The sequence below is a fragment of the Phascolarctos cinereus genome, unplaced genomic scaffold, assembly GCF_003287225.1.
Source record: "Phascolarctos cinereus isolate Bilbo 61053 unplaced genomic scaffold, phaCin_HiC Scaffold_4;HRSCAF=312, whole genome shotgun sequence".
Classification (NCBI taxonomy): domain Eukaryota; kingdom Metazoa; phylum Chordata; class Mammalia; order Diprotodontia; family Phascolarctidae; genus Phascolarctos; species Phascolarctos cinereus.
Genome location: NW_027555847.1, coordinates 657071041 through 657084045, shown reverse-complemented (window position 1 = coordinate 657084045; position 13005 = coordinate 657071041). Strand labels below are relative to the sequence as shown.

At 42.5% G+C, this 13005-nt stretch overlaps 1 protein-coding gene and 1 pseudogene across 2 annotated transcripts in view; both read left to right on the top strand.

Moving 5' to 3' along the window:
• The window catches only part of PBX4 (PBX homeobox 4), a 64704-nt gene that overhangs the window by 49720 nt on the left and 1979 nt on the right, over window positions 1-13005 (top strand). For both annotated transcript variants that reach the window (XR_002326261.2, XM_020995256.2), the window contains exons 3-7: window positions 1211-1452; window positions 1843-2033; window positions 2958-3093; window positions 3654-3810; window positions 4334-4437. Coding sequence is in view for 1 of the 2 variants with exons in the window: in XM_020995256.2 (XP_020850915.1) it covers window positions 1211-1452; window positions 1843-2033; window positions 2958-3093; window positions 3654-3810; window positions 4334-4437 (830 nt within the window). In the remaining variant the exon portion in view is untranslated. The remainder of the gene's footprint in view (window positions 1-1210; window positions 1453-1842; window positions 2034-2957; window positions 3094-3653; window positions 3811-4333; window positions 4438-13005) is intronic.
• LOC144457064 (large ribosomal subunit protein eL13 pseudogene) lies at window positions 4444-13003 on the top strand (annotated as a pseudogene).

The following is a 13005-nucleotide window of genomic DNA, read 5'->3' as shown; positions in this document are numbered from 1 at the left end:
TAACAAATTGAAATTAAAAGGCAGTGTGCGAGGTAAGAAAAAAATACACACTGGTTAGACTTTACCCTCATTCCAGGTTGGGTCAACCATGCACATTTACATAGGACAAAGGAAGTAGACAGAAGAAATAGGACAAAAACTGAGTGGTATTTGAAAAGCCAGCTTTGAAATTACCTCAGAAAATATCTTGAATGTCTCTGAAGTCTCATAACACTTATTTTTAATTTTTTTCTAACTGTTTTTAAATGTACAAAAATATTAGAAGGTGTGTAGTTTTCCCTGAAGTTATGCTTAATTCATTAGATTAGTGATCTGTATTCTATGATCTTTGTTTCAGGGTGTCAGGTTTCTGGTCAGGCCTAGAAGTTTTTGGTTTTCATCAAGTCAGACTACTGGGTCAGAAAACTTATTGCGTATTTATATTATTTGGCAAATTAACTAAAGGGTGTTCTTTGGGTTAAGTTTAATTCTCTTAGCCCATTCCCACCCAAGATGGTATCACTAAAACACAGGGTGGTTATAAAAGGTATCAAATAAAGGACTAATAAAAAGGTGACAAAATTGAATGAAAATGTTACATTACACAACACTCTAAGGAATGTTATTTCCATCATGTCCCTGGTTAGAAATCTGAAACCTCTCAGTTCTGACTAAGAGGATTGATCCATAAGGGAGTAAGGAGAAAGTATTGATTGATTGATGATTTTGTATTTTTTTATTTTATTTTTGGCTAGGCAGTGGGGTTAAGTGACTTGCCCATGGTCACACAGCTAGTGTTATGTGTCTGAGGTGAGATTTGAACTCAGGTCCTCCTGACTCCAGGGCTAGTGCTCTATCCACTGCGCCACCTAGCTGCCCCATGACTTTGTATTTTAAAGTGTTTAAACAGATTTTTTTTTTTAGCATTTAAATCAGTTTGTGGATAGTCTTGTACCTGTTTTCTCTCATCTCCACCAAGTAATCACTTTTAGCTTTGCTTCCTGAAAACATGGCTTTCTTTTGCAGAACAATTCTAAGCCCACCTAAGGTCTCTGGAATTTATGTTAGGGGTTTATAGAGAGCATTACTGAGAGAAACAAATTTGGGGATTAAATAAAATAATTTTTCCTCCAAACGACTCAGTGAAGAAAATAGAGAACTCTCCTGATGTCAATTTTGTTTTCCCTTCAGAAAATGAATAATGATTTGCTCCATCTTTCTGTTTATCTAGTGTTAAGTATTCGTGGTATTCAGGAAGAGGACCCCCCAGATGCTCAGCTAATGAGACTAGATAACATGTTGCTGGCAGAGGGTGTCTCCGGGCCTGAGAAAAGAGGAAGAGGAGGACCGTCGGCTGTAGCAGCAACATCAGGTGGCTGTCCAAATGACAATAGCATTGAACACTCTGACTACAGGGCCAAGCTGTCACAGATCCGACAGATATACCACTCTGAGCTAGAGAAATATGAACAGGTGATCTTTCTGCATGGAAGAGTTTTTATCATGTGAATGCGCATTTGTCAAAACAAAACCAAAACCAGATAACCTTGTTTCTTTTGTGGCACAGAATAGCGAATACACTTAATTGGTACAACTTTACAGAGATGCCGAATTTGATTGAAAACACTTTCATCTGCTGCTCCGAATATAGCTAAGATAGCACTGATTGACACTGGTTACATTCAGCAGGCCAGTGTTTGAAAACATTAGGGGTCTGGTGGTTGCCATATGGTAGATGAGGAAGCTGAGACCTGGGGGCATGTCTAGTGTTGTGGAGTCATTCCCATGTGCTGAGATTAGATTTAGCTGTGAGCTGTTAATCTCTGGGAGTTATGTTGTTATTTGTTTTTGTGTTTCCTCCAGGCCTGCAGTGAGTTTACTACTCATGTCATGAACCTTCTTCGGGAGCAGAGCAGAACAAGACCAATTTCACCCAAAGAAATTGAACGCATGGTCAACATTATCCATGGGAAATTCAGTACCATCCAGATGCAGCTGAAACAAAGCACGTGTGAAGCAGTGATGATCCTGCGTTCCCGATTTCTAGATGCCCGGTACGGAGGAGAGGATGGAAGCAGGCAGCTGGCCCCTGTTTGTGCCAGATTCTCTCCCAGTCACATTTATAGACCCTTCTCAGAATGTCTAATGTGTTATTGGTAATGAGAACTTAGAGAAGGTACAAATTTTTGGTACTGAGTGACCATCAAACTTCACAGGCATTTTCTAGACTGGTTACCCAGTCAGTCGGTCAATAAACATATTTAGCACCTACTATATGCCAAGTATTGTGCTAAGTGCTGAATGAAGTACAAGATCTCCTTGGAAAATTAATTTAATTGATATAAGGATTTTTTTTTAAGATTCTGAAGTTTTAATAACAGTAGTAATAATTCATACACATACTTGTCTTTGGACCCCGGGCAAGTCACTTACCCTTTTATTGCCTCAGAGAGCTCTCTCTCTAAGCCTATAAGTTGCAGAGAAGGTACTAACCTGCATTAGTAAATTGATTTCCTCTTCTGGGAGTTCACTATGTTAATGAAATTGCAGTTCTACTCCCTAAACTCAGTAATAACTCAAATGTATATTACCTTGTATTTTATAAGGACCTTTTCCTCCCATAATAATCATGTGAAGGCTAGAGTAAAAGTGCCATTAATACAGATGAGGAAATAGGCTCCCAGAAGTTGTGTAACTTGCCTAAGATCACATGGCTGATAAGTAGCCAGGCTGAGACTGGAACCCAGGTCTTCTCCATCACAAATTCAGTGTTCTCTCTACTGTGTCATATTTGATCCATATAGAACACACCCCTTTTCACATCAGAACACCACTGAACGTTGAGAGAGACTCAGAATTATTCACTCCATTGTGCATCCTTTTGGGAATTGTGGCCATAAGGCACAGCTAGGTAGGGAAAGCACCAGTAATGTGAACCAAGGGGTCAGGGAGTCTTTTTGATAAGTTTGTCTTTCCAGGCGAAAACGACGTAATTTCAGCAAGCAAGCAACAGAAGTCCTGAATGAGTATTTTTATTCCCACCTGAGCAACCCTTACCCCAGTGAAGAAGCCAAAGAAGAGTTAGCCAAGAAGGGCGGTATCACTGTCTCCCAGGTAACTGGCCCCCTCGAGGGCCTGGATAGGGTGGAGCAGGAGGAAAAAAATGTCACTAAATCTTCATGAAACACTGGACATTTCTGGATCTGTTTGTTCAACGAACGTAAAAATGACTGGATTAGCTAACCTCTGAGGTCTCTTCTAGTTCTTGAATTCTTATATATTCTAAAAGCTTCCCACTTGCTTAACAATGTCTTTGAGCAGACTTGATGAAATGGCCACAGCTGGGCTTCCTGTCTATCTCCTCCCGTTTCCACTCCACCTAGGCCTTATTCACTTCAGGTCAAGTACCTTAGTCACTCTGTCAGTTCATGCTGCAGGCTCTTCTTTTGCCCTTTGACATGTAACAGATGGGCCTTATACATAGGGAAATAATTACAATGGCATGTGATATTGTCCAGGGCAGGAGATGCAGCTGACCTGGACACCATGTGTCTCTCATAAACACTCAAAGAAAGCCTTACCCTTCGGTTAAATCTACACAGCACACACTTTCTGGGTATAAGTGAGACAGAATTCTTGGGGACAGCCTATAATAGCCCTTTGTCTGCCAACAGGTGTCTAACTGGTTTGGCAACAAGAGAATCCGGTACAAAAAGAACATGGGGAAATTTCAAGAAGAAGCTAATATTTATGCAGCAAAGACAGCAGTGGATGCAACTACTGTGGTGGCTCAAGGAAACCAGGCAAATTCCCCATCCACACCTTCCTCTGGTAAGTCAGGGCCATCCCACCCGAGCTGACCTGGCTTGGCTCCTGTGCAGTAGCAGGTGCCTCCAAGTACTCTCTGGTACTGTAAGCTAGCATGTTTTTGCATCTGGTCATTTGATTTGACCTGGAATGAGAGATGCTTGTTTGTATAAGGTTCTGGTCTGTGGGAATGCTGCTGCTCCTCTCTCTTAGAACATGAGGGTGAAAGAATTGAGATGTTCCTTAGAGGCCCTCTTATCTGCATAGGTCTTTCAGTGACTGTTGACGTGCTCCTTATTTGGAGGCTTTTATCTGAGCTATGAGGCTCCTGCTGTGATTTGGTGGTAAAAATAAAACATTTGATTAGCTTGGGTCCAGCTCTTCCACCTGACCTGCCCATTTAGAGCTGGCACATTTAAACTAACAGCTCTAAACAGAAGTGAAGGCTGGATTCCAGCCCAGAAATGCTTCCTAACTTCCTGCCAAACTACACTGAACAATGAGGCAGATGTATTGTGTCTGTCCTGACTCTTTCTTCCTTTTTCAGGCTCCTCTGGCTCTTTCAAGATGACAAATTCTGGGGACTCTTTTATCAATCTGCAGTCGCTGACCTACCAGAGCTCCCCAGTGGGAGCCAGTGTGCAGTCACAGGTGAGTCTGGAGACTACAGTCATCTGCACTGAGGTCATAATGACTTCAGGAAGAACTTTTCTCTAGAGATTTAAGGCTCCTTGCTGTTTAACCTTTGGGACATGGAATTGTGGAAAAAGTCCTAGATTTCTAAGCTCTTGATTTATTTCAGACTTTTTTGACAGCTAGAAATTATAGCTTTCTTAGCTTCGTGACATTTGCTACTCTCTGGATTTGTGTTTATAAAGCTAATCTCCCAGAAACTGGTTATTCTTTGTAGTTAACATGCCTACAGTTTGGGTAAGTTACCTCCAGGTGGGAAGTAGTGTTTAGATGATGTCCTTATGGTCTAGGGGTTTGGATCAATAAACCAATGTTCTCTTCACCTCCACCTCTTAGAATCCCTCATCTCCTTCAGGATACCTGTCACTTTGTGCATGAAGCCTTTCTGTTCCCCATAACTATGAGTTCCTTCCCTGCAAAAAATTACCTCATACGGGTAGTTCTGCTAAAATGCAACACTCCTAAGCGTCATCCTGGTATACAGTGGGGTCAAGAGCAAAAACTTTGTCAATGACACATTAAAAAAAAAAAAGATAGGAACCTAATCAAAATGGTAGCACAGTTTTATCCCCGTCAGATGGTTATAAAATACATATATTCTACATTAAATGGTGGTGATGGCTGAGGCCTAACACTGCTGCTTGGCTTACACCCATGTTTCCAAGCTGCCCACAACTGACCAAGTATGAAACAAGTTGGGCAGGCTGAAACTCCAGTCCTTGGGAGGCCATGTTGGAAAGTGGCAGCAAGGGGATGGTACAGACCAGCCCTCCTCCACCCACTGCTCCTCCTGCAGAAGATAGACAGCAAATATGGACCTTTACCTTGAAAAAGAACAGAAGTTTGCTTGTGGAAGTGGACATCAGAAGGATTGCAGCTTGTGAGTCATTTTGAGGCAGTGCAGTTTTCTGCATTCTCAGTGTTTCTCAGATGAAATCATGCAAAAGTAAACACAAAATTCACATTCTGCTTAAATTATTCCCACATATATCAGACATGTTTGAACAAATTTGTGTTTTCAAAGCAAGTTCTTACAACAGAATTGACAATTTGTAAAATATTTTATGTAGGTACATATTGGTACATGTCATCTACCCTGATGGAGTACAAACTCCTTGAGGGCAGGGATGATTTTGTTTTTGACATTGTATCCCCAAGTGCTTAGCATAATATCTAGCATGTGGATACTTCATAAATGCTTGTCAGTTGATTGGTTGATTGAGCATTAATTATTTTCAAGTCATTATTTTCAGCATTATGGATCATAAGAAGAAACAAGACATAGGACATGTCTTTTCTTCTCAAGTAGCTCAAGACTTGTTTGAGAAAATGACCTATCTAGAAAGGTAATACTGATGATACAAGGCAGTAAGCAAAAAGCCAGGTGCGGCCCTCTGAATTCAGAGGAGGAAGTTCTGTCTTCAGCCAGGGAAAAAGAAAGCTTTATAGAGGAGGTGGCCTTTGAGGATATGAATAATTCCACTTGGGGTCAGGGTGAGAACGCTTAGGGTGGGAAAATTCAAGGTGTGAATAAGGGTTGTTGAAATGGACTAAGTGAAAAGGCTAGGGAAAGCAGGGCCCCAGCAAAGAATTTCAAATTCATCTTGTAGGCAATAAGAAGGTGTTGGAGGCTGCTCAGAAATCTTTAATGGCCCTCCACGGAAAACTCCTCGCCCAGCACTTACTTGCCCCATTCCAGCCAAATTGCACTGCTTACCTCTCCCCAAACCTGATATTATGAAACCTCCTGCTTTCATGACTTTAAACAGGCCATCTGCCATTCTTCCCTTCTGCCCTTCCTCAAGGATCACCTCATCAGTGCTCTCTCCCTCCTCCTCTTCATATATTTATTTAGCCATTTATGTGTTGTCGTCCCCAGTAGAATGTCAGCTCCTCGAGGCCAGGGACTGTTTGATTTTTGTTTTTCTGTCCCCAGTGCAAAGCACAGGACCTGGCACATAGAAGCACTTAATTTCTGATTATTTTGTGGATTGAAAACAGTGTAACTAGAACATCACTGTAGCAAGGATATCCAGGAGAACTGGTATAGGTCTAGAGATAGACTGACCAGACAAACACTAGAGGGTCTAAGCATGGTCTAAGCTGGGAGTAGGGGGTGGTGAGGTGAGGTGGGGAGCATCAGTGGGGATAAAAAGGAAGGGATGGGTCCTTTCCGATTGGCTGAGGTGCCCGTGAGGAGGGCTCTAAGCAGCCATGGCACCCAACCGAAATGGCATGGTTCTGAAGCCCCATTTCCACAAAGACTGGCGAAGATGAGTTGCCACGTGGTTTAACCAGCCAGCCAGGAAGATCAGAAGGCGAAAGGCCTGTCAAGCAAAAGCACGTCCAGTTGCTCCTCGCCCTGCATCTGGTCCTGTCCGGCCCATCTTGAGGTGCCCTACTGTACAATACCACACCAAAGTACATCCTGTTAGAGGATTCAGCTTGGAAGAGTTTAGAGTGGCTGGTATCCATAAAAAAGTGGCACAGACCATTGGTCCGTGGACTCTAATCGCTGAAATAAGTCTACGAAGTCTCTCCAGGCAGATGTGCAGCTGTTGAAAGAGTATTGTTCCAAACTGATCCCCTTCCCAAGGAAACCATCTGCATCCAAGAAGGGAGATAGCTCTGCTGAAGAACTCAAGTTGGCAACCCAGCTTACTGGACCAGTTATGCCCATCAGAAATGTCTACAAGAAAGAGAAAGCTCGAGTCATCACTGAAGACAAGAAGAATTTCAAGGCATTTGCTAGACTTTGAATGGCCCAGGCCAATGCCCGTGTCTTTGGAATCCAGGCAAAATGAGCCAGGGAGGTTGCAGAGCAAGATGTGGGGAAGAAAAAGTAAACCGTCTCTGAGAACTTTCAATAAAATAATGTAAAAAAAAAAAGGAAGGGATGGCTTTAAAGACAATGCAAAGGACAGCAGTCAGCTGATTATCTACATAGTGCAGTAGAGCAAGGAGAGGAGCTCAGAATTTAGAGCTAGAGGGGCTGCATGTGCCTCAATACATCTTTGGACCACTGGAGCAGTGCTCTGTAGAGTTGGGGTGACTGATGGGTCACAGCCCCAGGAGACTCCATGATTGGAAACAGACATGGGAGTGGGGAGGAAGAGAGACCTCTTTCCTCTCAAAAGTAAAGAAAGGAAATGAATGTTAAATGTAAATATTTAGAAGGAGGAAAGACAGGGCAAGGTCATATCAGAAAATTGAGAGTTTGATATAGTCCAAGGCAATCAACTCATGCTGGGCACAGGGAAAAATAAAAATTAAAAAATGAAACTGTTCTTACTTTCAGAGGACTTACATCTCCTTGTGTGTAGATAATTAAATACAAAATCTGTACAGATCAAAGCAAAGTAATTTCTGGGGCTTGGGGAAGGGCACCAACAGGCTTACAGGCAGGACATGAAAGCTGTCCTGCCTATGCAGGATTGATAGCAGGTAAGCTAGTTTGCCTGAAACAGAGACTGCATGAGGGGAGTTAATGTGAAATTAGTTTGGAAAGAGATTTTGGAGCCAGATTATGAAGAGCTTAAATGCCAAACAAGAAAGTTTATATTTTGTCCTAGAGACAATGGGGATGGCAACTTCTGGACTGGGGGAGTGGGAGGGAGAGGGAGGGTTGTTGGAGGAGTAGAAATGTGACATGGTCAGACCTGATGGTCAGACCCGTAGAAGCAGCCCTTTGGTGGCTGTGTGAGGTCAGTCAGGAAACTATCAAAGTTGTCTAGGTGAGAAGTGATGACGGTCTAAAATACTGTAAATGGCAGCATGAATGGAGAAAGATACAGATGTGTTTGTGGAGGTAAATCAGGTAACTGAAAAAGTGTAAAGAAAGAAAGCTCAGGACAAGAGTTCTGGATGATACCTGTGCAGAAGAGAGGTTCCAGTAAAGGGACACTGAAGAAGAGTGGTTAAATGGGTAAGAGGAGAGATGTTATGGAAAACCAAGGAGGAGCAAATATTCAGAAGGTGGTGGTGATTAGCAGGGTCATACTCTACTGAAAGAAAGTTTAGGAAGGATGAGGTTGAGAAAAAGGCATTGGTTTTAGCAATTAATAGATCCTTGGTAATCTTGAAGAGCAGTTTCCTTTGGGTGTGTGAGTGGGAAGTTAGATTATAAAAGGTCGAGAATGAGTGGGGTGTGAGAAAGTAGAGGAAATGAGCAGAGACAGCTTTTTCTAGGGATTTGGTAGTGAAGGGAGGAGAGATCAATAAGTGAAACAGACTTTTGAATGTTTTACCTAAAAAAACAGGAATTTGAAGAAATCAGACATTTGAGGGGTTATCACTTGGAAGAAGGATTAGACCTGTTGTTTGGCTCCAAAGGGCAGGAGGAGGAGCAGTGGGCAGAAGTTTCAAAAGAAGACCAATTTAGGCTTTTCATAATCCATCAATAGCGCATCCATGGGCTGAGTGCTGGGGATACAAACACAAACCTAAGACAGTTCCTTCCCTTAAAGGGCCTACTTTCTATGGGAGAGATAATACGCACACATCTAAATATGTGCAAAATGAATAAAAGGGGATTTTTTGAGAGAAGGAGGTTGTAGTGACTAGTGGGTGAGAAAAGTCCTCATGGAGGAGGTGGTGCTTGAGCTGGTCTTTGGAGGAACTCAGAAATCTAAGCTGTAAGAAGGCAATGCATCCCAGAACTGCGATGCAGGCTGGGCAAGGGAAAGACCATTTTGGCTGGATTATAGAGTGCGTGAAAGATGGAAATGTAGAATAATGCTGGGAAGATCAGTTGGAGCCATTTTGATTCTAGGGTTGATAGAGAGGTGTGTGTGTGTATATATATATATGTTGGGGGGGGCAAGGCAGTTGGGGTTAAGTGATTTGCCTAGGGTCACACAGCTAATGAGTATCATGTGTCTGAGGCCAGATTTGAACTCAGGTCCTCCTGACTCCAGGGCCAGTGCTCTATCCACTGCCCCATCTAGCTGCCCTGATAGAGAGGTATATTGAGCACAGGAATATGAAAGAAAACCTCTCTACTTTGCATTTTAAGCCTAAATCTGTCATGGATAATTTGAATGAATAAATGAAAAAAAGCATTAAGTATTTATTCTGCACCAGGTACTGTGCCAAGCACTGGTGATATGTATCTGAAAAGTCCCTGCTACCAAGGTGTTTACATTCTAATAAGGGAAGACAGCACATAAAGGACGATGTTGACTGGGGTGGGAGCAGAGGGGTTAGACTGAGAAATCACAGGGTTGGTGATTGGAGCCCTAGGTCTCCAGAAATGGCCATGTTATTTGTTAACATAGAAGCACTTTCTCTCTTCTGATGTTGCTGCGACCCTCATACAAACCTTATCACCTCATGCCTGAACTATTGCAATAGCCTGATGGTTGGTCTCCTTGCCTCAAGTCTCTCCCCATTCCAGTCCATTCTCTATTCACCTGTGAAATTAATCTTCCTAAAATACAGATCTGATCATGTCATCATCTCCTCCCTGCTGCGTATTACCTCAGGATCAAATATAAAATCCTCGTTGGCATCCAAAGCCCTTCACAATCTGGCCCACTCCTACCTTTCCAGTTTTCTTACACCTTACCCTCCCTCCACCTCCCCCTGCAATCCAGTGGCCTCCTTGCTGTTTCCCCCACGAGACACTCCATCTCCAGTTTCTGGACATTTTTACTGGTTGTTCCCCATACCTGGAATATTCTCATTTCTGCCTCTGGGCTTCCCTGGCTTCCTTCAAGTCTTAGCTAAAGTCTCACTTCCTCCAAAAAGCCTTTCCCATTCTCCCTTAATGCTAGTGCTTTCCTCTATTGATTATCTCCAATTTATCTTCCATATATCTGTCTGTACATAGTTGTTAGCATGGAGTCTCCCCTGTTGTTGGACTACGCGCTCCTCAAGAACAGCGACTGCCTTCTGCCTTTTTTTGTATCCCCAGTACTTAGCATAGTACTTGGCACATAATAGGTACTTAATAAATGCTCATTGAGTGACTGAGAGGTCCTGACAGACTGAGCTCTTTCTGCTAATGGCAGTTCCCTCTGACCCAAGCAATTTCTATTTTCATTCTTACAGTATACACGAAACAAAAGACAAAATTCCACAGCCAAGTAAAACAAAGGTACATACTTTAAGTTAAGGGTTTTTGATTTACAGAACAATAGTAATATTACTAATTACACTCTTTTAATATTTTTCAGTCTGGTCAAAGGTGAACAAAGAAAAACCACTCTATTGTATTCAACAAAAAGACATTCCCACCACTGGCTATGGTTACAGAATAACTCTCTAAATTTCAAGGAATTAAGATCTGGAAATTGAAATGTGAGGTGGCCTTAGGATAGTGGATAGAAAGCTGCTTTTGGAATCAGAGAGACCTGTGTTCAAGTCCAGCTTCTGACACACACCAGCTGCATGATGCTTCACTTAATCTCTCAGTGACTGAGGCAGGGTACAAACCTGCATTCGTAGGGATTCCCCAAACGTTTGAAATCCTAGGTCCTATTCCATTCAAGGAAAATTAATTAGGTCTTTGATTCAAGTGAGACCAAGGGTTTCAGACTAAGACATTGTCATAATAACATTTCTTACAACATAGCTGAGGCCTTAGTGCTATATGCTTCCACAGGAATGACATAACCAAACCTGTATTTAGAAATATCATTGGCACCTGTTTGACTTGAGGCAGGGACAAGAATTAGGAGATTGTTGTAACAGTCCAGGTGAGAGATGATAAGAACCTGAACTATCTATCCACCAGAAGAATGGTCTGTCTCTGGAAAAAGTGGCTTCTTCCTCATTGAGGGCTTCGAAAGCTGGATGACTACTTATCCACTACTCATGTTGTGGAGAGCTTAGGTGAGATTAGATAACTGTTGAGATCTCTTCCAACTCTGAAATTTTGGCCTAAATTTTGGGGAAGCATTTTGAGAAAGTATTAATTTATATACAGACACCAATGTACAGTTTCAGAATTATAGAATCTTGTTATTGAAAGATAACTCCCATTTTCACCTAGTTCAACATACCTGAACTGGAATCCCCCATGCAACCAGGCTAGAGTGAGAAGAGTCTGATATCTTTCCTAGAGACCTTGAATTGCTTTCCACTACCACTTAATCAAACCCTGTCCTTCCCTTAGGCCACAAGAGAAAACACCTTAGTCTGAATCTATCTGTAAATAGATATTTGTACCTTCCTCTTGGAAATAAGGGGAAGAAAGGTAAAGGTGGACATAGAAAGCCAGGCCCTGTGCAGCTTTTTTCTACTTGTGTTGTGGGCCCCCTGTGGGGTGTGAAAGCTATCAATATTCCCAGGGCCTTGGAATTGCCCATCTAGCTGTCACCTGGACAGGAATACCTTTCTATAAAGATTACGTGGCCTCTGAGGGCTCTCCCATTTCAAGGCCTATGATCCTAATGTTATGGTCTGAGATGTTGAGACCCCTCAAAGACCAGAGTACAGGATGGGGTCATCTGGAATGAATTCACAGACTCAAGCTTTCTTTGAGTCAAGTTTGCAAAAATTAACTGTTATTCTATATAGTGGGCAAGGATTCTTAAGGAACCTGTGAGAGACTGAGGATGGAGCTGGAGTTTATATGGAAAAGGGCATGGGAAAGGAGTGTCAGGGATACTGATTAGGTAATCTAAAGGTCCATGTGTCTTTGGTAGCTATGGATGGGAAAATGTAGGGAGTATACCAGACAGGGAGGGAGATGTCAGAGGATCTTAGGAATCTGGCGAGAGGAGGAGTCCCTGAGCCTGCCAGAACAAAACTCCTTGGGTAAGACAAGACACCACTCTCTCTCTGTCCTGATTAGCACTGAGGAAAAGTTTTCTGAAAAGACAGGAGCTTACTAAGGAATTGGGAGGTTTCCAGAGACATGGTCTTAGGGCTAGGGGCAGCCCAGCACTCTCTCACCAGCTTTGTGTTACCAGGGAGAGAGGTAAGTGTTTTGCTGAGGCCCACTCATGAGTAATTGCTAGGGACGGTGTCCTTGGGCTGGGGGGAAACTGCCAAGGATAGTGTTTCTGAGGCCAGGGAGAAATTGGGATCCAAGCACAGGCAACCAAGCACTCCATCACTAAGAACTTATAGCTTTAGGAGGTACTGGAAGCTTATCAGTTTTGAGAATAATAGCTAACTTTTATATAATGCTTTAAGGTGACAGATCTTGTTTGATCCTCACAACCTGTGAAGTAAGTGCTATTATTATGCCCATTTTATGGATGAGACAACAGACTAAGAGAGGTTAGCCCATAGTTACATAGCTTAGTAAATGCTCATGGCGGTACTTGTATTCAGTCGAGTTTTCCTGATCCCATGTCCAACATACAACATCCACTGCGCCACCTAGCTGTCACTCTCTTGTTACACAGCTACTCCTTACCCACCCAGTCAACATTTTATGACCAAGTACAGGGGTAATTAGAATGTGATGCCTGGGTTGTAGATGTTATTTGAAAGATTATCATTTTATTGTGTGTTTTTCCCCTTTGAAATTAGCCAGAGCAGATGAAGTGATGGGTGGTAATGTTGGGTATTGTT